The sequence below is a fragment of the Arvicanthis niloticus genome, chromosome 2, assembly GCF_011762505.2.
Source record: "Arvicanthis niloticus isolate mArvNil1 chromosome 2, mArvNil1.pat.X, whole genome shotgun sequence".
NCBI classification, from domain to species: domain Eukaryota; kingdom Metazoa; phylum Chordata; class Mammalia; order Rodentia; family Muridae; genus Arvicanthis; species Arvicanthis niloticus.
In genome coordinates this window covers 59,555,065-59,576,727 of record NC_047659.1, presented here as the reverse complement: position 1 = coordinate 59,576,727, position 21,663 = coordinate 59,555,065, and the positions used below count along the sequence as shown (strand labels likewise).

Genomic DNA, 21,663 nt, shown 5'->3' with positions numbered 1-21,663 from the left:
AAAAAGTCTCAGCTCTGAGTTCCTCTTTCACAGCTGGACTGTGGCAAAAACTGAGTGAAAGAAAAACCAGCATGCTCAGTACCACGACTGCTCAGCCAGGTTTCGGGGAGAGTAGTGTCAGTGTTCCCTCAGAAGGAGGGTTCACGGTTGTCTGTCACACAAGCAAAAATAATGTCAGGGAGGTGGATGAGTTCTGCAAGGAAGGAGCCTGATGACAACAGTGGTACCTCAGGAGCAGGCGCTCTGCCACTGAACATCTTCAGTCAGGTGGGGAGGAGCCCTGAGAGAGGGTGCCTCCGTAAGTCAGTGTGAATGGGAACCATGAGGACCACAGTCCAGATCCCCAAAATCATATAAACACTGCATGGGAGTGGTGGTCTGCCTGTAATTCCAGTTGCCTGGAGAAAACTACCTAACTAGACTTGTAGAGTGAAAAATTATAAAGGCCATTTTATGAAATATGTGTAGATTTTTCCGAGTTTTAGAACTCGGAACTGAAAATAAGATTTCAGACCTTCACATTCCAGGTGAAGGACACTTGCTGGATTACATTCCCCAAGCCTCACCCAAGGCAGGAAGGCATTCCTGACTACAGATAAAGATGCTATCACCTAGGTGGGGCCATAGCCCTATAGCCGGAGGAAATGGCAGAATAGGACACAATAGCATGGTGAAAACCACATTTTTGAGAAGAATGAGTGTGCAGAGTGATCTCACATGACTCTAGATCATTTGGGCTAGATTCTCTGAAATGTTCCACTGTTCTTGGTTACCCCTCCCTTGGTCTTCCCAGTGCTATGTTCAAAACAACCAATCATGTGTAAGCGCGCGAAAATGCCTTCCTCCCCCCACCCCATGCTATAAAAGACCCTTTAACCCACCACACGTTGCCAAAAACCCTGCTCTTGGAGCTAAAGAGCTTGTCGTTTTTGACCGCCGGCTCCTCCCCTAATAAACCTCTGCTGATTGCATCCAGGTATGGTTTCTTGTGATCTTTGGGTGGTCGCGATTCCGGAGGCTTGAGGAAGGGTCTCCCGAGTATGGGGGTCTTCATTTGGGGGCTCGTCCTGGATATGCGACCACCTTAATCCAAGAACCACGCTGGGAGGTAAAGGGACACCGCGGTTTTTTTTCTGTCTGATTGTTGTGTGACCTTTTGTATAAATTGCCTGGTTTTTCATGTACTGATTTCTGGTTTTTCATGTGCGGGTTTGCCTAAATCGTCTGATTTCTCGTGTGCTAGGGTTGCCTAAATCGTGTGCTGTTTTGTCTAGGTTTGTTTAAGTTATTTGGTTTCTAAGTTGTTTGTGCCCGTCTATCTGGATTATTTGGTTTCTGAAAAGTGCACTTCGGTTTGGACTGGCAGCTGTTTCTGTCTCCTGAGGGGCAGTAAACCATTCGTTTCGAGAGGGGACAAATGAGTGATTAGCAGACGTGCTGGAGAGTCACTAGCTGCTGCACCCCCAGAGACGTTTGGGGGTTCATCTAGGTGCCGGAGAGGACGTGGAATCCCTCTTGGCTGGCACAGGTTTGCATCTAGGTGCCGGAGAGGACGTGGAATCCCTCTTGACTGGCACTGGCGATTGGGACGGGTTTTTTGTTAGTCTTTTTGTGTGTTAACAATGAAACTAGAGAGAAATGGTCAGAAATGGCCACCATGGTTGTTATGCTCTCATGGCAGTGTGTCTATTTTTGGTTTGTTCATTGCTGGCGTGTTAGAAATCTGGTAGACTTGGTCCAGCATAGGCTGACCAAGCTGTCTGAATCTGTTAAATCTGAATCTGTGAAGACTGACCGCGTTGTCTGGTTATTGGAGTCTTACTTGGAAGGCGAGAGGCCTTCCAGAGGGTCAGGGAATCTGACCGTCAGGTTTCAAGAGCCTGAGCGCTCCTACTTGGGGAGAAGACGCGGAATCCTTCTCCACCTGGGGTCGTAACCAAATGTGGTTAAGTGTTATTTGTGCCACCCGTGGCAGGGGTGAGCTATCTGTGTTTTATGTACCACCCGTGAGAGGGGTGAGCTATTTGTGTTGTTTTTTTTTATATGTGTGTGTCTTTTCTTGGCAAATCATCTGTGTGTTAGCTGTTAATCTACTGTCTTAAACATCTTGAGTTAAAAATAGGTAACATGATTGCCGGCAGAGAGAGAAATGAAGCCGCCGGTACAAGAATACAACTGCAGAAAGGCGGGCAGGTCCTTTAATAAGGGGCAGCTACCTCGGTTCCTGCTCGCGGTTCCTGTTCCTACAGCCCGCCTACCTCATGTAGGGTATGCTTCAGGTAACAGCACATGGAGGGTGCCCTCACCCAGCCCGCTCACCCAGCCCCGCACTTGGCGGGCGACAACTCGTGGTTACCCCGCACAGCAACAGCGTGTAACGGCTACCTAGTTTGGTATTCCTGGCTGTACTGGGTACCTTGAGGTCACTAGTGCAACAAATGGCGGTTTTCCACCTGCCGCCTATGAAGATAGATGAGAACCCAGGTGATAAAAAAGAAAACAGCCGCAGCAAGATTGTTCACCTGAGAGTTACTTAATTTAGTTTAAAACTTACTTGTGAGGCAGTCTTGATTTACACAAGAAAAACTGATAATTTGCCCTGCTCTGTGGCTAGGAGAAAGGCACCAGCAGAAAGCAGAAAAAAAAAAAAGGGGGGGGGGGCAGCAGTTTTTTAGCTTCTGTAATAAGGAAGTTGATAATGATTTTTCCAGTTTAATACGTAAAGGAGTGCTTTTTTCTAAAATTACAGCTTAAAAGTTATAGGCTGCCCTGAGTCAGAAATATATATATATGAGTCAGAAATATATATATATATATATCCTTCAGTTTTGATAAATTTTCTAGCCATTACTGTTTGAGTCAATTTCATTATTTGTATGAGATTTTCATTAAGATTTGGTTCAAAGATGAGAGTTCTGACAAGATAAAATTAAAGAAGTGGTAGAGACTTGTGCTACTTTGTTGTTCTTGTTGTATATCACTTCTACCAAAGTTTCTATTTTGTTAAAAGTTAAATTCAAATAAGTGTCAAATGTAACTCAAGTTGCCTTTTAAAAATTGTTAATACTGTGTAAACCTTTAACATTGTAATAATCCTTGCTGTGAAATGCTATAGATAAGGCTATTCATTCTGATTTGATTTCTTTCTTAGAGCTTCAGAGGTGAGCTCACATTACACCTGTGGACAAGGTACTGTTTACAGACTGAATTAGGTTATGGTCTCTAGTGTGATGTGAACAGCAGTCATGCAGCCTCACAAATGCATCAGTCTACACAGAGTTCAAAGCAATAAATAAGGTAAAAGCCTTGCTTTCACAAGACCTTTGCAGGTTCTGGTCTTCAGATTGGGGACCCCATCAATTGATCAGGCCGTGGTCAGCAGATGTGACTGAGACCTCCATGTGACAGAAGGTAAGGGACACCCAAAGGCCCACGCCAGATTCCGCTGATAGATCTTGAGAGAGAGGGTTATATGAGACCCCACTAAGTTTGATCAGGACATATGAGGTTAAGCAGAGATCAGATAAGTTACCCACAGCCTTTCTAGACTAGCTCATAGAGACATTCTGTCAGTGTAGACAAGGCTCCAGAGGCTACAGAGACTACAAGATAAGTCATTGAAAGATTTAGGAAGTATACTACATATTAAAATGATTGATGGTAATAGCAAGTGAGAGAAGATTTAAAAGAAAGGAATAGAGAAGAGGAATAGAGAAGGTTTAGTGTAAGTCTAGAAGAAAAGAGTAGAGAAGAAGAATAGAGATCAGTTGCTGTGAGTCCACAGGAATAGAGAGGAATAGAGGAGACTAGAGAGAGGTGAAGAAAGAGAAAGGTGACAGGAAAGAATTTACAGAAAGCAGAAAAAAGGGACTCCAATCAAAGAGAGATAAAACTCTTTGAAAAAGACCAGTGTGTGCATCGCAAGTAAAGGAGCCAGCTTCAGGGTCCAAGAGGGGCCTAACAAATAGAAGCCAGGGCCAAGAAATCCCAGGCCTTGAAAAACATCCCAGATGGTGAAGATATTAGCTCTGTGTGAAGACAGTGATTAAGATAGACAGGGTCCTCCTCCAGGCCAATGGGCCAAAATATATTTATGGACTACCCGAAAATGGTGGACTAAGAGATGGGCTGGGTATCCCATTCATTTATGGTCATCCTAGACTGTTCCTACCCTCTGTCGGGTTGAGACTTACTCCCCAGGATTGGGATCCAGACAGGCTGCAACTAACTGACAAGAACTCACGGGTAGAGGAAAGGCTCCTCCTACTGACTCCATCCGGGAGCCGAGGTAACGTGCTTTACAGACGGGAGCAGTTTTCTCCATGCTGGTCAGAGGCAAGCCAGCACTACTGTGGTGGACACAAATGTCATCTGGACTGACTCCCCACCCCTGAGATCATCGGTGCAGAGAACAACCTTGGAACTTGGGGCTGACAAGAAAGCCAACATCTGCATGGACAACAGGTATGCTTTTGCCACAGTCCATGCCTGCAAGGCTATATGCCAAGAGAGGAAACCCTGATGAAACCGGAAGCTGTAAATATTTGTTGCCCAGGTTTGGGGCCTAAAATAGACAATGGCGCACACAAGAAGAGAGAACTATACTCCCCAGAAAGCAAAGGATTTACCAGGCTAAATACACAGATGGACTCTTAAGATATGAGTGCAACCAAGCAGCTAAGAGACTTAAAGCGTATAAGGGACCTTAGGTTCTAAGCCAGAGAAATAATAAGACTTAGAATAGATAAGAAATGCCTAGGAGAAAACAGCCTAGAATAGGGACCTTCTCGAGGTTTAAAGTGTCCTAGGTAATTAGATCAGATAGCAGTTTTAAGGTAAGTCAGGAATTGTCAGAGATTATAGAAGCTCCATTGTTTATACTGTCTCCAAAGCTCAGGACAGGTAGAGAGAATATACAGGACCCTAAAATTAAACTACCCTTGGGAACTGGCGCTGGCTAGAGTGTCCCTTGTTCTTGCTCCATACCCAGAATGCCCATTTTGTGTGAGAAATGATTTTTCAGGCTACTAAAAGACTGTTCCTGGTGCTGTGGACCATCCGACCTCCTTGAAGTTCACCATCACCACCTGTGACTGATGTCAACTGGAGAAGATCCAGATGCCTGAACAACCCCCTACTCTTTGGCTCCAGGTCTTCTGCTATTCTACAAGGCTAAAGAAGCAGCAGGCCTTGACTCCTGAGACCACCCCAGAGGCACAGGGAAAATGCTGCCTTGGAGGGTGGGACTTAGTGTGTGTACACCCAAGGTTAAATGACAGCTTGTGATTACAAGATTGAAGTTGAAATGTGAATCTAGAGTTATATAGATTTGTTCCTTTTGCAATTTCTCTTTATTATATATGTGATTTTATGTATATGTAGACAGCTATGTGCCACAAAATGTGGAAAAGTCAGAAGACAACTTTGAAAGTGTGCTACAAAGAAAAGGAAATGTTTTGAAACCCCTAGTCAATAGAATAGAGCCCAAGAACCCCTGCTAACAGATACCTAGTGCCTAAAATTGATAAATGGTAGACTTACAGCTCCGGGTTAACACCATGTGTTTCCACTGCTATCTTTGATGAAAACAAAGATTATTGTGTACTTGTCCAGCTAAATCCCGCAGGTACTCTTGAACTGAGTTTGAGATACACCCTAGATGGATGATTCTGCAGACAGCCTATTTTCCTTGACTCTAGCTGTTACATTGTGACTAGGAGTGGCCATAGGTATAGAGACAGGTGTAACTACATTGATACAGACACCTCATTACTTTCATCAGCTGAGAGCTGCCACTGATGTGGATTTGAGAGCCCTAGAACAGTCAGTAACAAAGTTAAGTTGTTACTAGACTTGCTGTTTCTTAAAGGAGAAAGTCTGTGTGCTGCTCTAAGAAAAAATGTTACTATTATGTAGACCATTCAAGAGTGACCAGAGAGTAAATTCAGAGAAAGGTTACACCAGAGACACAGAGAGGCACAACAATGTTGATTCGAGAGTCAGTTCAATCCTCCCTTGCTGGACCACTTGTGATTTTACTTTTGCTTTTAACCATAGGCCCCTACATTTTAAATAGATTAGTAACTTTTGTTAGAGAGAGAATAAATGCTGTTCAGCTTTTTGTGTTGCACCACCAATGTAAGACTTTGGGTCAAGAAAATGGTAATTATTATGACACTGGAGTTTAAACTTTTCTAAAGATCCTAATCGGAAGAAGTGGGGTGAGAATAGACTTATTAATAATTGAGTTTTTATGATTAAAAACATAACCAAATTGGAAGAAGTGGGGATGTAGAGTGAAAAATTATAAAGGCCATTTTATGAAATATGTGTAGATTTTTCCGAGTTTTAGAACTCGGAACTGAAAATAAGATTTCAGACCTTCACATTCCAGGTGAAGGACACTTGCTGGATTACATTCCCCAAGCCTCACCCAAGGCAGGAAGGCATTCCTGACTACAGATAAAGATGCTATCACCTAGGTGGGGCCATAGCCCTATAGCCGGAGGAAATGGCAGAATAGGACACAATAGCATGGTGAAAACCACATTTTTGAGAAGAATGAGTGTGCAGAGTGATCTCACATGACTCTAGATCATTTGGGCTAGATTCTCTGAAATGTTCCACTGTTCTTGGTTACCCCTCCCTTGGTCTTCCCAGTGCTATGTTCAAAACAACCAATCATGTGTAAGCGCGCGAAAATGCCTTCCTCCCCCCACCCCATGCTATAAAAGACCCTTTAACCCACCACACGTTGCCAAAAACCCTGCTCTTGGAGCTAAAGAGCTTGTCGTTTTTGACCGCCGGCTCCTCCCCTAATAAACCTCTGCTGATTGCATCCAGGTATGGTTTCTTGTGATTTTTGGGTGGTCGCCATTCCGGAGGCTTGAGGAAGGGTCTCCCGAGTATGGGGGTCTTCAGACTATTCACACTGTCACGCTCTAAGTTCAACTGAAAGGCCCTGCCTCAGGGAATAAGGTGGAAGACAATCAAGCAGTGCTCCCTGTGTCAACCGCGGGCCTCCACAGGCACGCATACACGCGCGCGCGCGCGCACACACAATCATGGATACAGTCATACACACTCACCACGCGCATGCTACGGCTTAATGAAATAGGATACAAGCAGACTGTTGGAACCAGCTCAGGAGAGAGACTGATCTGAGACGCGTGGTTTTTAACACTCTGGGATGGGTTCTGACGAGCAGCCAGCCTCACAGAACCGGATTAGGTATCTCCAAGGCACCTCCTGGTTGAGATGCGAGGAGTGAGGGGTTCTAACAAAAACCAAACCCCTCCCTCTTCCCCAGAACTAGGAACCAAGTCCCCTGGGCCCCATGTTCAACCCGCTCTCACCCAGAAGGGATCTCCATGCAGGGGTCCCACCATGGCCATGAAGAGTAACTGCTGCAGCAGAGCAAACACGGCACTGATGAGGGACTGAAGACCTGTCAACGTCCCAAAATGATTGGACGGGAACCTATCCAGAGGGACATCCAAGAGTCAGAGGCAAGACCCCCCAGTACCCAGCACCCATCCCCATACCCAGCACCCTCCCAAGATGTCACTGTGTTAGCCAGGAGGATTGTTCCTTGAAGAATTCAGGCTCTGTTGTATAGCCCTTGGTCCCTGCCCTCAAAGGTATACGCCACTCCCGAGCCAGCAGGCTGGGTTCAGTCACCTACTCTCTGCGTGGTCATTGTCTGTGGCTCAGCCTCTCTGTATCCCACTTCCTTCACTAATAGCAGGGAGGGGACAAGCCTCAGTAGGTTACTCATGTTCTTCTTTCCACAAATGTTTACTGAGCTTCTCCTATGTGCAGACGCCATTCAAAGTGCTTAAGAAAAGCAATGAACCAACAGATATCCCGCAGCTGTGGTCTAAGTAAGATAAATGCATAGCATTTTAATGCTAAGAGCTAAGGAGGGAAGCTAAACAGACAAGTGGAGAACTGCATGGAGACCAGGGTCTTACAAATGGAGACCCTGAGGTGACCAGAGGTGGCCATGACAAAAGGACAGCTGGATAACTCGTGATCCAGCCCATGTTAAAAGGAGAGTAGGCGGGAAGGCATAGTGGCGCACGTCTTTAATCCTGACACTTGGGAAGCAGAGGCAGGCAGATCTCTAAGTTCAAAGCCAGCCTGGTCTACAGACAGAATTCCAGGACAGCCAGCGATACACAGAGAAACCCTGCCTCAAAACGGGGGTGGGAGCGAGACACAAGGTTACTAAAGGTGATGTGAATTTGCAGTGATCCACCCTGGAGATGACACTAGGTCGGAGTGGGACTTAAACAAGATGGGGGAACGTGAAAGGTGGAGCCAAGAGGATTACAGATACCCTGGATATGAGTGTTCAGAGAAAAGACATCAAAGGTGACTGACAGGCATAACTGGGACAGTGTAGAAGCAGAGGAGCTGCCTTCTGCTAAGATGGCTCCAGGGAGCATTAGCCAACCACGTACCCAGAGCTTTCCCATGAAGGGGCCCTGCATGACGTAATCCATGCAGAGAAGTATCTCAATAGCGCCTTCCGGTTGGAATGAAGGGAGAAGGGAACCAAAGTTGTTCACTGGGACACTACAAGAAATCTCTACAAGACAGGCATAAGGAGCAAGGCCACAATCCAGCCCCAGGGGCAAAAAGTTCATCAGAGGAGACTCCCATTTTCTTTAGGAAGGACATCATGACGTTGACATCTCTGTGTGTGAACTACCTGTAATCATTGAGTTCCTGCCATGAGATATGAACAGCCAGCTTCCACGACCACATCCCCCTCTGACAAGCCAATACTGACAGGAGGCCAGGAGCAATGCCACATTAGAGCACTGGGTCCCTTTCAGCTCTGGCTAAGCACCCCTAACTATGCAGGCAAAATTCTAGAAGGAGGTTTGGTCCACGTGACTCACACTGCAGCGTAGAGACCTCCACAGGCCGAGTGGAAGAAACCACGAACTATGGTGTGCAGGACAAAGGCCACGAACTGAAATCCAAGACAAAGAGAGAGAGAGAGAGAGAGAGAGAGAGAGAGAGAGAAGAGGGTCAGAAAGATCAAGGCAGAAAGAGGAGGGACCCAGGCCTTCCTGGGCCATCTACAGTTCTACCCTGACCCAACCCTCACCGACATGATCTAATAAGCATGCCTCCTAGAGAACCCAGGAAACAGACATGGAACAGAGCCATGCTTCTAGAACATCCCTAGGAGGAAGTCCTAGAAATGGAGAGGGGTGGAGGAGAGTAGATACCTGCAGCTCTAAGTTCTTGATGAGGCAGGTGATGCCAAAACCCACAAGCAGGATGTTGGTCAAGGTGAAGGCATTGATGGCATTGGTGAGCTTTTGTATCTTGTGGTAGCGTGGTCTGGTGAACTTGGTGATAGCCCCGTCTCTGAAAAAGAACAGACAGTCACTAGCCGCTGCCTAGAACTCTGTGGGAGCTCCTTGGTACTAGCCTGGCCCCACCCCCTGCTGGTATGCCTGTAGATAGGAAAAGCATCAAAAGCAGAAAACCGTTTCTCCATCGAGAGAGATGACTTCGTCAGTGAAGTACTTGCCTTGTAAACGTGAAAATCTGAGTGTACCCACTAAATGCCATATATATTTTTTTTTCTAGTTATTACTAAACAGCATGGTGCACGTCTTTAATCCTAGCAATTCAAGGCCAGCTTGGTCCACATATTGAAAGCTAGACTGTATCTAAAAGTGGTATATACTTGTAAACTCAAGTGTCAGGGAGGTATAGACAGGTGAATCCCAGGACCTCACTGACCAGCCAGTCTAGTCTACTGGGCTAGAGGTCCATGTCAATAAGAGAACCTATTTCAAACTGAAAACCATAGACAATACCTGAGGAACAACAGCCAAGGTTGTCCTCTGCCCTCTACCCACATGTGTGCATGTACACACACACACACACACACACATTCATACTCATCTGCAAAAGAGAAAGCCATTTCTCTATAAGCACGTCTTCCTCGTCTAACTAGATAAGCACCAACCTGAGGTATAAATCTACAGACCTATCCCCAGAATGCAGAATGTCTGGAGGCCCAGGAAATCAGCCTGGCAAATGTCCCAAGCGTGTCTCACACACACTGAATTAAGGAGATCATAGATGACAAGGCAGGTAGAGCCGGGATTCCTCAGACCAACTGCCCCACCAGCCTGAACAAAAGCAGATGCCAATGTGGGACCCCCATCTGGAGCCGGCTCCCACAAATCTGGGCACAGCTCGACATGACTGCCCAGAAATCTCCCCTTTTGGCATGACCAAGAGCTCTGGGGCCAGCCCAGGAAAAAGAAGGTCAGGCTGGGGTGAGCTCAGGCTGTTCATCTATCCTGTCAGATGGGCTCTGTAAATGGGCTTTGACCATCAAGAGTAGAAGGCTGGGCTCCAGAAAACAAAAGAAAGCCTCTGGGTTCATCCTTAAATACCTTTTCTCCTAATCACCCCTCCCACAGTCTCAGGGCAAATGGATTTGCAAAGGGCAAAATTGCCAGGATCCCTGAGTTCAATCCAACTTCAATCTTCAGCCAACAAGATGCCCAGGATAACCCCAAGCCATCTTCCACTACACCATCACTCTGAGTGAGCACAGGCCATGACAGAGGTGACCGTAGGTTACTACTAAGACTACATTACAGAAGACACAATGGCTTCTGCCTTCACCTCTCTCCTCTCTCAGAACTCTTTGTCAGGAAGCCATCTGCCATATCTAAAGTAGTCCTAACACAGGCCACGTCATGCTCAGTCACACTAACAAAGCTGGAAGCAGTTATCCAATCCAGGCAGCGCTTTGGACAGCACAGCTTTAGCAGGAAGCTAGAACATAACCTTATGAGAAGCCCCAGGTTGGAAACATCCAGCCGAAGTATTCCCAGACTCCCTGCCCTTAGCAGAAGTGTGAAATAGTGAACATTTGTGATTTGGGAATAGGGCAATGCATTCCACAGCAACAGATAACTAATAAACCAACCCCCCACCTTTCCTTAGCCTTTATTTTGAAATTGTCTGGGTCTCGCTCTGTAGACAAAGTAAGCCTAGTACTACCATGTAGACCAGGCTGGCCTCAAACCCATAGCAACCTCCTGCTTCGGCCCACTGCTTAGATAAAAGGCATAAGTCCCCAAGTTCAGACAAGCTTTAGAGGGTATGCTTTTTGGCACTGGCTCAGAAACCTGCTGTGTGTGTGCTCTCCGGCTGGTTATTTAGTGGTACAATGCAGGTCTCAGCTTCCTAGTCTGTCAAAGGAGGACCATCATGAACTCATCTTGTAGAGATGCTGTGGGACTAAAAATTGTGCGAAGTGCCTAGAGCACACCCAGCCCGCAACTAGAGGTACTTTTTATGCCAGACAGGCCATGCCTTCTCTAGACAGTTTCCCCAGCTGTAAAACAGGGAAGTGTCTTGCTTTCTCAGACCTCTTAGGAGACTGAAATAAGATGCTATGTGCACCAACAAAGAGGAACTGGAAAGTGTTGTCTGGGCTCCTGTCAGCACCATCCCTACGGGTCACCTGGCATCTCCGAAGGAAGCACTCTCATTCAGGGTGCCCTCCGCTGGAGCATCCACACAGTCCTTGATGCGCCAGTCCATGATGTAGCCAATGAGGGGGCAGGTGAGAAGACACAGCAGCTGCATGACTCCAAAGATGGAAGAGTAGAACTCGACTGGGCAAGAAGAGACGTGGGGTCAGGATGCCAGCAGCTGGCTGGGCACTGCCACCCACCTCCAGCAGAAGACTGTGCTCAGACAGCCTTCCTTTGATCCAAATTCTCAGGACCCCAGGACTATGAGAATGAGTCCAATCCAAAAAACGGGACGTGTCAGGGTAAGTATGGGCCCAGGCTCTCCTTTTATCTCCCTACCTGTCTCTTCTACCTTCTGTCTCTGCTCGTTCGTCTCTGTGGGTAGAGGAGAGACATGATGAGCAGAAGCCTAGCCAGATGATCCTCTGAGCTGCATTGCACACACACACCATGTTCCCACCCCTGCACAGGGTTTCCAACGAGCCTTACCACATTCCTTGCCACCAGTGACAAGGAACTCCAGGATCTTGTTCATGGCACCCATGTAGAAGATGACCCGAAGTTGGGTCATGCCCATGGTGACAAGGCTCCACAGGAAAATGGGGGAGCAGAGGCTCTTGCGAAAAAGGACAGGCTCTGAGGAGACAGTGGGTGGGAGGTCAAACCCCCGGACCTTCCACTGTTCAGCTTATATGGGAAGAGTAACTAAAGGACTCTTCAGAGACAATAAGGTTCAGGTACACTATACACTAAGCTCCTGCCAAGTTCTACAACAGCCTCCAAAGCACATTTTCAGGGGCCCTCTAAATGCTTCCTATGTCTGTATATTAGCAATATTTATGAAGCAATTGCTATGCAACACAATACCTGATAAGCTTTATTTCCATTAAGTCAATTTTGCAACAATCTTCTCTCTCTCTCTCTCTCTCTCTCTCTCTCTCTCTCTCTCTCTCTCTCTCTCTCTCTCTCTCTTTTAGCTAGGCTTTCCCACAGTGAGGAAGCTGCTGTTCAGACAAGTAAATGGCAGGGGGCCTGGCTCAGGCTCCCACTCTCAAGCATCCTCCTGTAAGGATGGGCAGTGGGGATAATTACTATTATGGCTGGACCCATTGTACACCACATAAGAGCTTTCCTGCTCAGTGAGTCAGGCAGTCCTCGTAACTACCCTCCCCGTTGGATGATGGTTTAAGACATGAAGAAGGCAAGGGTGAGGACCAGTGACAATGTCAGTCAATGGAAAGCAGGACTCAGATTCTCACCTTCTCACTAAAGAGTCCATGCTCTATCCTCAATCATGTAGCTGAGGCCCGGGGGATGGGGAAGAAGGGAAGAGTAAAGGAGGGAGGGAAGGAAGGAGGGAGGGAGGAAGAAAGGGAGAGAGGGAGAGAAAGAGAGCTAAGGTATCTTTGGAAAGGAACTTCAGCCTTGTGCATCTCCTCCTTTGGCCAGCAGGGGGTATAAGTATGCCAGACAACAGAAGGCCCTGCCCCCAAGCTCCCCAACTTGGCAGTACCTGATGCAAGAGGCAGGGAGATTGATTTTAGGTGGGTTGGGGGCAAAGCACCAGCTGCCTCATGGCTCAGAAGATTTGCCCTATGCTGGAATCTCCTCCAGAGGACCCAGCAGGGTACCCCTGAATCTGAACTTCCCACTGGGCTTTGATTTCCCCATCCACAATATCCACAGAGGGTATTATGAAAACCAAGGTGTGATGACATTGCACCCTCCCTGCCCCTCAAGGTTAGAAACCTGACAAGACACTCACTTTCAGGAGTCTTTTCTGAGGTACCAGGAATATCCGGGGATGAAATAAAGGTATCAGCCCCGTCCTCCAGGCTGGGGGTCTTCTGACTCAGCCGCTGACCCACCATAGTTACATGGGTGTAGAAGCGGTCACCTGTGACCTTGTGGTCCAAGGCTAACCCAATGAGTTTGATCTTCTTCCTGCCAACAGTCAGACCACAGTATGTGAGAGCTAGCTGTGCAGTCTAATGTCAAGCTCTAGGCACCATTCCAGACTGTCCCAGGGTACCGAGCAACCCTTTATCTGGCCCTGACATAAACTCCCTACTGCTGCCCCCATCTCTCTTGCTCAGAGCCTAGCTTAGGCAGCTGCCTATGCAGATACCCAGGTAAATGAAGGGCAGATGAATGTTTTTCTTTTGGTCTATTCTCATGGAAGAAGTGCAGACATTGGCTCAGCCAGGTCCCATCCAAACTTCAACTCACCTCTTCAATTCTAGGACCTTTATCAAGTCTCTGTCATTTACAGAGTTGGTAACAGCATCTATATCACACAGCTATTTGGCAGTAAGTACAGTGTGTGGCATACAGTAGTTACTCAATAAATGCCAGCTATTTGACTATTACCACACATAAGTGCTAGGCTGTGCAGTGCCACCTCTGGCTGTTACTAAACTGAAAAGGGGCTGGGGAAAGTTGGCAATCAGTTTGTTCCCCTGCCTCCTACCCCCCCCAAAAAAAAAAAAAAAAAACCAGTAAGCTAAATTTCTTGGCAGCCTTTTGTTTGGGTCCATGTAATATTTGCTACTTTTCAGGGATGGTGGTGAGGTCTCCTACTCTAACCTTCTCCTCCAAAGCCAAAGAGATTATTGACATTAATTATAAAAAGTACATGTTGACCACCTATTATGTGCTATCGCTGCTATTTTAAAAACACGTGCAAACAGGTGGCTCAGGTGCAAAAGCAGAGCTGGGAAACTCGAGGCCATTTGCGAAACTGAATTCCAAATCCAAGTCTAAAGCCAAAGCCCATTCTGTCAATCACATCATCATAGCCCTGGCCTTAACCCTCTACAGCAGGGGCCAGGGGCCAGGGGTCAGGGGTCAGGGGTCAGGGATCCACTTCACACTCCAACCTCCTCTCCCAGCCTCTCACGTGTAATCAACTTCCTCAGGGGCAGGAAAGGCTTCTGCAGGCCAGTTGAGAGCACAGTTCAGAAAGATAAGACAGGCCAGGCCAGACCATGTGAACATGATGACCGTGAAGGGGACTCCAGCATCGTAGATCAGCTGTTGGGGAAGGACAGGCTATAGAGGAAGCCAGCTTGCCCGGGCCCCACAAAGGCAGAACCCTTGGAGGACTGGAGCCTCCAAGGTCTCCTGCATCCTGCTCCTTATACCCAATTTGAAGGTGGGGAAACCAAAGACAGAAATTAAAAGTCAGACCAAGAATGCCTGCCATTCCCTTCCTTCACCCAAGCCCCATTAAAGGAGTGTGGGGCCGTTCTTTAAAAGTATTGAAGGTGCCTGCCCCTTCCTCCACAAGCCTAGGGACTCTCAACTACTACCTTGGAAAGGAATGCCAGTTTTTGCCAATGACTCCGTAAAACCATTATTTTCTCTCTCTCTCTCTCTCTCTCTCTCTCTCTCTCTCTCTCTCTCTCTCTCTCCCTCTCTCTCTCTCTCTCTCTCTCTCTCACACACACACACACACACACACACACACACACACACACTGACTTCATATTATATGCACAAGGGAAATTAATGCTCTGAGCTTACCCTTCCTCTGGCTACCACACTTCCTCATGGAGAGGCAAATCCAACCCGAGAAGCCTTATCTCAAGGTTCCCCAAGAGCACACAGTTACACACGCCCCAAGGAGGTGGGTTGACCAGCAAGTTTCTAATTCCAGAACAAATAGGTTCTAAATTGCCTTGGGCTCTTGTGCAAGTGTGTCAGCCCCTCTGATAAGAGAACTGTCTCCAATTGTCCTCCCTAACAGCCTCCTGGTGAGAGCCCTGGTCACTGTGTGGGGAAAACCTCCACCTCTTCCAGGAACTTAAAACTTGGACTCTTTCCTTCTGAAGGTAAGACAGAGCTTCTATAAACAGCACCCCTTAAGCATATAGGGGTAACAGAGGATTCCTCAAGCTCACCACTCCAAACTCCTTTAGAGAAGGTAAGCAAAAATGTCCATGAAAGCAATAAGCTGCCCAAGGTCAACTCTGAAGAACGATAGCGTGGTCCAGTGGAAAGAGTGCTTGGGACCATTTGACAGAGGAAGAATCCGAGTCCTCCAGCCTACCCCAAGCTTAAAGCTTAGACCTTCCTCTTCCAGGACCACCAGGCTAGCCTGACCAAGATCTACTCTGGCATAGGCTTACTTTGTAACCTTAGACAAAGTTACCCAGCCTCTCCAGTAGGAAGATTTAGCCGAAATATCTGGCTTTCTGGACTCAACACCACCACTTACCCTGCCCCATCCAATTCCTGTGGCAAAGCAAAAAGACAACACAGAGGAGCAGGGAAATGAGTCTGTGGGTTAAGTTTAGATCTCCATCACATAAGCAAAGGTGGGATGTGACAACACACATCTGCCACCCGGGATGGGCTGTGGTGTGAAAACAAACAGATCCCAGTGGGCTTACTGGCCTGCTAGTCTAGCTAAAACTGCAAGCTTCCTGTTCAGTGAGAAACAAAGAAACTAAGATGGAGTTGGTTGGGGATGGTGCACACCTTTAATCCCAGCACTTGGGAGGCAGAGGCAGGTGGATCCCTAGGAGTTTGAGGTCAGCCTCATCCTCTACAGAGTGAGTTCCAGGACAGCCAGGGATAACCAGAGAAACCTTGTCTCAAAACAAAACAAAAACAAAGAAAGAAAAGAAAAAGATAGAGAGCAAGAGACTAAGACCCCACATCAACCTGTGCTGCCATAAGCATGGAGGAGCCCAACTGTATTATGCACACATACAAACACACAGTGAGGGGGAAAAAGACAACCTAGCCTTTCCCAGCCTTCTTCCCCAGCCTTCTTCCCCAGCCTTCTTCCCCAGCCTTCTTCCCCAGCCTTCTTCCCCAGCCTTCCCCAGCCCTACGAAAAGTACCATACCTTGATTCCAGGGAAAGTGATGGCAGAAGACGCATAGGAACCAATCATGAGGGCCATGAAAGTGGATCGCAAATTCCCAAACAGGTTGGGCAGCTGAGGGAGAAGAACAACTCCTGTGAGCTGGTGATATGATAATCCCATCCGGGGCTTCCCTTTCTTAGCACTCTATAGGAAAGCTCGGAGGCATTTCTCAAAGTGAACTCCAGGAATGGCGGCCCCAGGAAACCTACAGAAAAGTCCCAAGGTAAAACCCATTGGGGAATGTTTTCATTCTGACCGCTCTACCACACCCTCAATGCACACGGGCAACTAACAGTGTTCCAGAAATATTCTTAGAGAGAAGTTTTAACTTTGTCTCATCCCAGGGCTACCCAGGATTTTTGTTCATGAAGCCCCTTTTATTCGGTGACACCTCTGGATAATCTGCTGGAGCAGGTGTTAAGAAACACTGATCAAGCCAGGCGGTGGTGGCACACGCCTTTAATCCCAGCACTTGGGAGGCAGAGGCAGGCGGATTTCTGAGTTCGAGGCCAGCCTGGTCTACAGAGTGAGTTCCAGGACAGCCAGGGCTACACAGAGAAACCCTGTCTCAAAAACCAAAAAAAAAAAAAAAAAAAAAAAAAGAAACACTGATCAAGGGACAGGAGAGCTCACAGATATTCAATAACCAGTGAGCACCCACACAGTTTCTCACAACTGTTTATAGCTCTGGCCTCTTCTGGCCTCTGCAGGGCAACAGGCATGCATACGATACACTGACACATGCAGACCAAACACACATGCAAGTAACATAAACAAAAAAGAAAGAAAAAAGCACTGGTGTGGTCCAACTCATTTCCAAAATGAGAAAACCAAAGCTGTGACAGAAAGAAAAGCACTCAAGTTCCCAGCCTTAAAGACTTCCTCCTGGCTTCATCAAGGCTACAGCCTCGGATAACCCTCTAAAACAAAGGGGACCTTTAATCCTCTCCGAGGCCCAAATACCATAGTCTACCGGTTCATAGGAAAGACCGGGACGGTAAGAATGAAGCTGGGGTGGCTCTGATGGGCAAAGCAGGCCCAGAACACCAACCAGGAATGAATTCATTGATCAATTATTCTAATAGTGAGCCAGGCCCTCGGGGAAAGGGAAGGCAAAGTCCTCCCTTCATCCCACTGTCTTCCACTGTTAGATACCATAGGATAGGGCCTTAGATGCCATACGGAGACTAAAAACTCGCCACCAGAACAGAGGCTCAGTCAAGAGACCTCAAATATCAATGTGAGAGTAAAGCATTTAAACAGAGAAGGGAGCTGTCGCTGACCCAAGAGAACACAGTCAGGGAGACCAACTAGGCTCCCACTTGAACAAGGTTTCCTAGTGCCCTCTATCTGTTATGTACACTGTTAAAGACACCAGGAAAGGATCCCTGTACCTCAATGGTGGAAGAGGCTCTGTCTAAGCCTAGCACTGGCGAGAGCTAACCATAGGGTGACCAGGAGGTAGTTAGAGCTCACAGACTTCTGCAACAGCAAAAGGCTCTCGGTTAGGCTTGTCAGCGGGGGGCAGGGACAGCAAGTGGTGGGGCGGGGCGGGGCTGGCGTCAGGCCCCACTATTGGCTGGATATCACCAAGGCGATGACCGCTGAAGAGTAGACTGGCTGGCCCTCCAATCCCTTCTACAACCCAGGGCAGGGTCCAGGTCAAGCCTCCTGTTCCAGCCAGAAGAGATTTAGAGACCTGAGCCAATCTGCACAGCGGGAAGGGGTTGCTGCACAGAGGGGTGGATCAGAAGGGACCAGCTTCCTTGAAAGTTGTGAAATGTCCCCAGCTGCAGTTAACGGCAGCTGCTGGGATGAGAAATTCGGCCAAAACACCCAGTTTGGCCGAATACGAGATAAACAACCAAAAAAAAAAAAAATAAAAATAAAAAAGCCCAACAGTAAATTCCCTACCCCACCCCCCACCCAGCTAAACTTTTAACCCTTATGCCCACAGACATACATAAACATATACAGTAAAACAAACACACAGAGACGTAATAGGTTGAGCCACATGAAAAGGTTAGTTTAGTAGGTCGAAGACAGTCAACTATTGGCAAATGCACACAGTACAACCTCGCAGATGCATTTTCCATTCAAGCCCTTTTACACACACTCCCCTATAATGTGGTAAAGGTCCCCGAAGCTCAGTTGCTCCTTGGCCCTCGGGACCACATTACCCAGTTGAGTTCTCTTCCCAGTATTTATGACTGCTGACATGATTTATTAGTCTGCTTGCTTATTGGGTTTTCTGTTTCACCCCTCCCTAGTCCCTCATATGGAAGCTTCTGGAAGATGAGGCCATAGTCCTGTTTGTACTGTAGGCTCAGTGCGGGAATGGATCTCAGCTGACATTACAGGCTCAGTACACACACAAAGTCTCACCCACGCACAGCTCCGTGCCTACCCTTAGTTCCCACCCGCAGAGTCTCACACACAAGCACTTGATCTGAGACACTCTTCATCCTTTCTCGTGATTCTAAAGTTGTTTTTATTTATGTGTATGAGTGTGTCTGGGTGTGCCTTGCGTGCTGTCCCCTTAGAGGCCAGAAGAGGGTGTTAGTTTCTCTGGTGCTTGAGTTATAGGCAATTGGAAGCCCAGGGGTCCGACAACCCAATCTGGTCCTTTGGAAGAACAGCAAATGTTCTTCACTACTGAGCCCTCTCTTCAACCCCCTGTCACTCATTTCTAACCCCACCCACTCCCAGGTGTCTGGATGGCTGCCAGGGCAAATCAGTAATACTCACAGTAAGTGAGGTAAACGTTAGGCAGATGCCAGCAAACCCATTCAAGGACAGTGCCAGGAATATCAACGGAGACAAAACTGGGAAGAGAAAGAAGGGTAGATGAGGGCATTTGTGGAGCCGTGGGAGCCCACAGGCAGCAACCGGGGTCAATGTCCACCTTCATCGTGCCTATTCTAGAGAAGGCACACGAGGGCGGATGGCTTACCTTCAGTGTCCCGGGAGGCCAAGGCCATGAGAGTGCAGGATGCAGCAAAGCAGGCACTGTAAGGACACAGAAGAGTAGGGCATGAGTTTTAACCTCCCCTCCTCTGCATCACCTTCCTGGCCCTGCATCTCCCTACAACCCAGCCACCTCACCTGCCCACCAGGCGCAGGGGCCTGGGCCCAAAGCGGTCCATGAGAATCCCCAGAGGCAGTGTGGTAGCACTCAGCAGGAAGGAACCGATGGTGAAACCCAGATTGAGCATCTTTTCCTGCTGGTCACAGCTTGTCCACTGATGCTGTTCATCTTGGGTGGTGTTGGTCCTGTTCTCAGCTGAGGAGGGAAAGGGAGGGCTCAGCACATACAACAGAATCAGGAAGCCTGGCTCAGAGGTCCTGCCTTCCAATCCAGGCCTCCGGCTTGAACCAGCCAGGTGTCCCTGGAAGTAGTATGCTCTGTCTGGGGTAGGAAAAGAGCTCATGAATTATAGCCATTAGGACCTGGTCCTGAGAGAATCACATACACTCACAATCTGAGGCTTCAACTAACTCAGTTGAGAAAGTGGACATTACAGTATGTACCAAGTTATTACAGTCACTGGAGAGCACCAGTGGGGAACACCCCAAATCTGTGACTGGTTCTCTAATGTGTGCAATAACAATACACATAAAAAGTAGAGAAAGCCTTCTCAGTAAGTGACATTCTGATAATAACAGCTCGTATTATTTAGCACTTAACTATGTTCTGGACATTGTTCTGCACAGACCCTATAAGTCACAACAAGCCCCCAAGAGTCCACTAATAAAGCATCCCATCCCCCACATGAAGACACCAATGTGCTGCCTTCCAGGGGCCAAGTTCAGCTGTGAACTTGGGGGTTGTAACAAGGTAAAGGGGACAGAAGGTGACTTTACATACTGTGCACTGAGCCATGAGGCGGTTGCTTCCAAATTGTTTCTGGGTGCCTGGGGAAAACAGGGCATTACCTGGGAAACAGGCTAAACAGGGTCTTTATTCTTATCGTCCACCTGACTGGCTATGGACCAAGGAAAGTCTCTTACTCTGTGCCTCAGACCCTTGTCTGCTAACAAGGGCAGCCAAGGAGCAGCCTCAGCTGGAGACAGTGAAGAGAGTTCTGCAGAGTTCCTGGCCCAGGGGAAAGGGCTGAGGCACATTCCAGAGCTCTTGAAATAGCTGACAGTGAGGTTGAGCCCAGACCCACAGATCGTACCCTTAGCTCTGCAAAGGCTCACGATGAGGGACAAATGGATGCTGATTTTTAGGGTGAGGTGAACTGTTTATGATGACTCATGCATGAATTCCCAGCCCTCAGGAGGCTGACAGGATTGCCTTGAGGTCAGCCTAAGCTACATAGTGAGTTCCAGGCCAGCCTAAGCTATGCACGAGACTCTGCCTTGAGAGAGAAAAAGACAGAGACAGAGACAGAAAGACAGAGACAGAAAGAGAATCGTTAACTAAAAATACAAAACTAGTGAGTTCTGTAAAGAGAATGGAAGGATACAATTGTGCCTGGGAAAGAGGGTGGTTATTGACCTCTGACTTCAAATAGCCTTAAACTGGCACAGGACCTACAGGTAGCAGGAGGTAATGATATCTGTGTGTTAACATAAAAAAAGAACATAAAGAGTATATCATAAAAGCAGACTACAAAGAAAGGAACTGCCTTGGGCAGTACCAACTACCCGGGAAGCTAGGGAAAGGACTAAGGCACCTAGAGGAAGGAGGCAGGAGGTTAGACCGCTCAGCCTTTGAAGATGATGCTAACCCTCTTACTTAACTGTCTTTACGATCACCATCCATTTCGCCACTGGGTTTGTCCACATGGGTCTACTGTACACCTGATTACTGGACATTTGCTATCCACCAGCGTTGTGTTGGAGAAAGACAAGTCAGATCAAAGGCCACAAACCACCACTGATTCTCTCCCTGCCCCTGTTGTGCTGGGCTGGCAGTAGATCCGGTTGAGTGTCACTTTAAGTAAAAATCCAAACTTCTAGTTCATTGACAATTTGGGCTCTCAGCTGTGGCATGGTGGTGTGCAACCACAGTCCCAGCTACTCAGGAGGCTGAGGTAAGAGCCCCCGAGTGCAGGAGTTCTGAGCCGACCAAACCTGAGCAACATAGGAGAAAGAGAAGGAGGGAGAAAGAGAGAGGGGAGGGAGGGAAAGTCAGGAAGATCTAGCCGTTCCTACTGAAGAGGGCTGTCTTTGAACAGGTTTCTGTCTAACTCATAGCTCCCAGATGCTGGCTATCTTAACCCTGCCCTGCTTGCCTTCTTCATTATCATC

At 47.7% G+C, this 21,663-nt stretch overlaps 1 protein-coding gene across 4 annotated transcripts in view; it reads right to left on the bottom strand.

Moving 5' to 3' along the window:
• Slc43a1 (solute carrier family 43 member 1) overlaps positions 1-21,663 on the bottom strand; it is a 33,515-nt gene that overhangs the window by 1,160 nt on the left and 10,692 nt on the right. For 3 of the 4 annotated variants that reach the window (XM_076928987.1, XM_034495827.2, XM_076928988.1), the window contains exons 3-14: positions 19,510-19,687; positions 19,358-19,413; positions 19,153-19,229; positions 16,384-16,476; positions 14,428-14,561; positions 13,294-13,472; positions 12,018-12,164; positions 11,868-11,903; positions 11,516-11,669; positions 9,246-9,387; positions 8,910-8,983; positions 7,356-7,479 (exon numbers count right to left, since the gene is read on the bottom strand). In XM_076928987.1, the coding sequence (XP_076785102.1) occupies positions 7,356-7,479; positions 8,910-8,983; positions 9,246-9,387; positions 11,516-11,669; positions 11,868-11,903; positions 12,018-12,164; positions 13,294-13,472; positions 14,428-14,561; positions 16,384-16,476; positions 19,153-19,229; positions 19,358-19,413; positions 19,510-19,687 (1,394 nt within the window). The remainder of the gene's footprint in view (positions 1-7,355; positions 7,480-8,909; positions 8,984-9,245; positions 9,388-11,515; positions 11,670-11,867; positions 11,904-12,017; positions 12,165-13,293; positions 13,473-14,427; positions 14,562-16,383; positions 16,477-19,152; positions 19,230-19,357; positions 19,414-19,509; positions 19,688-21,663) is intronic. The other variant, XM_076928986.1, reaches the window with a different exon arrangement.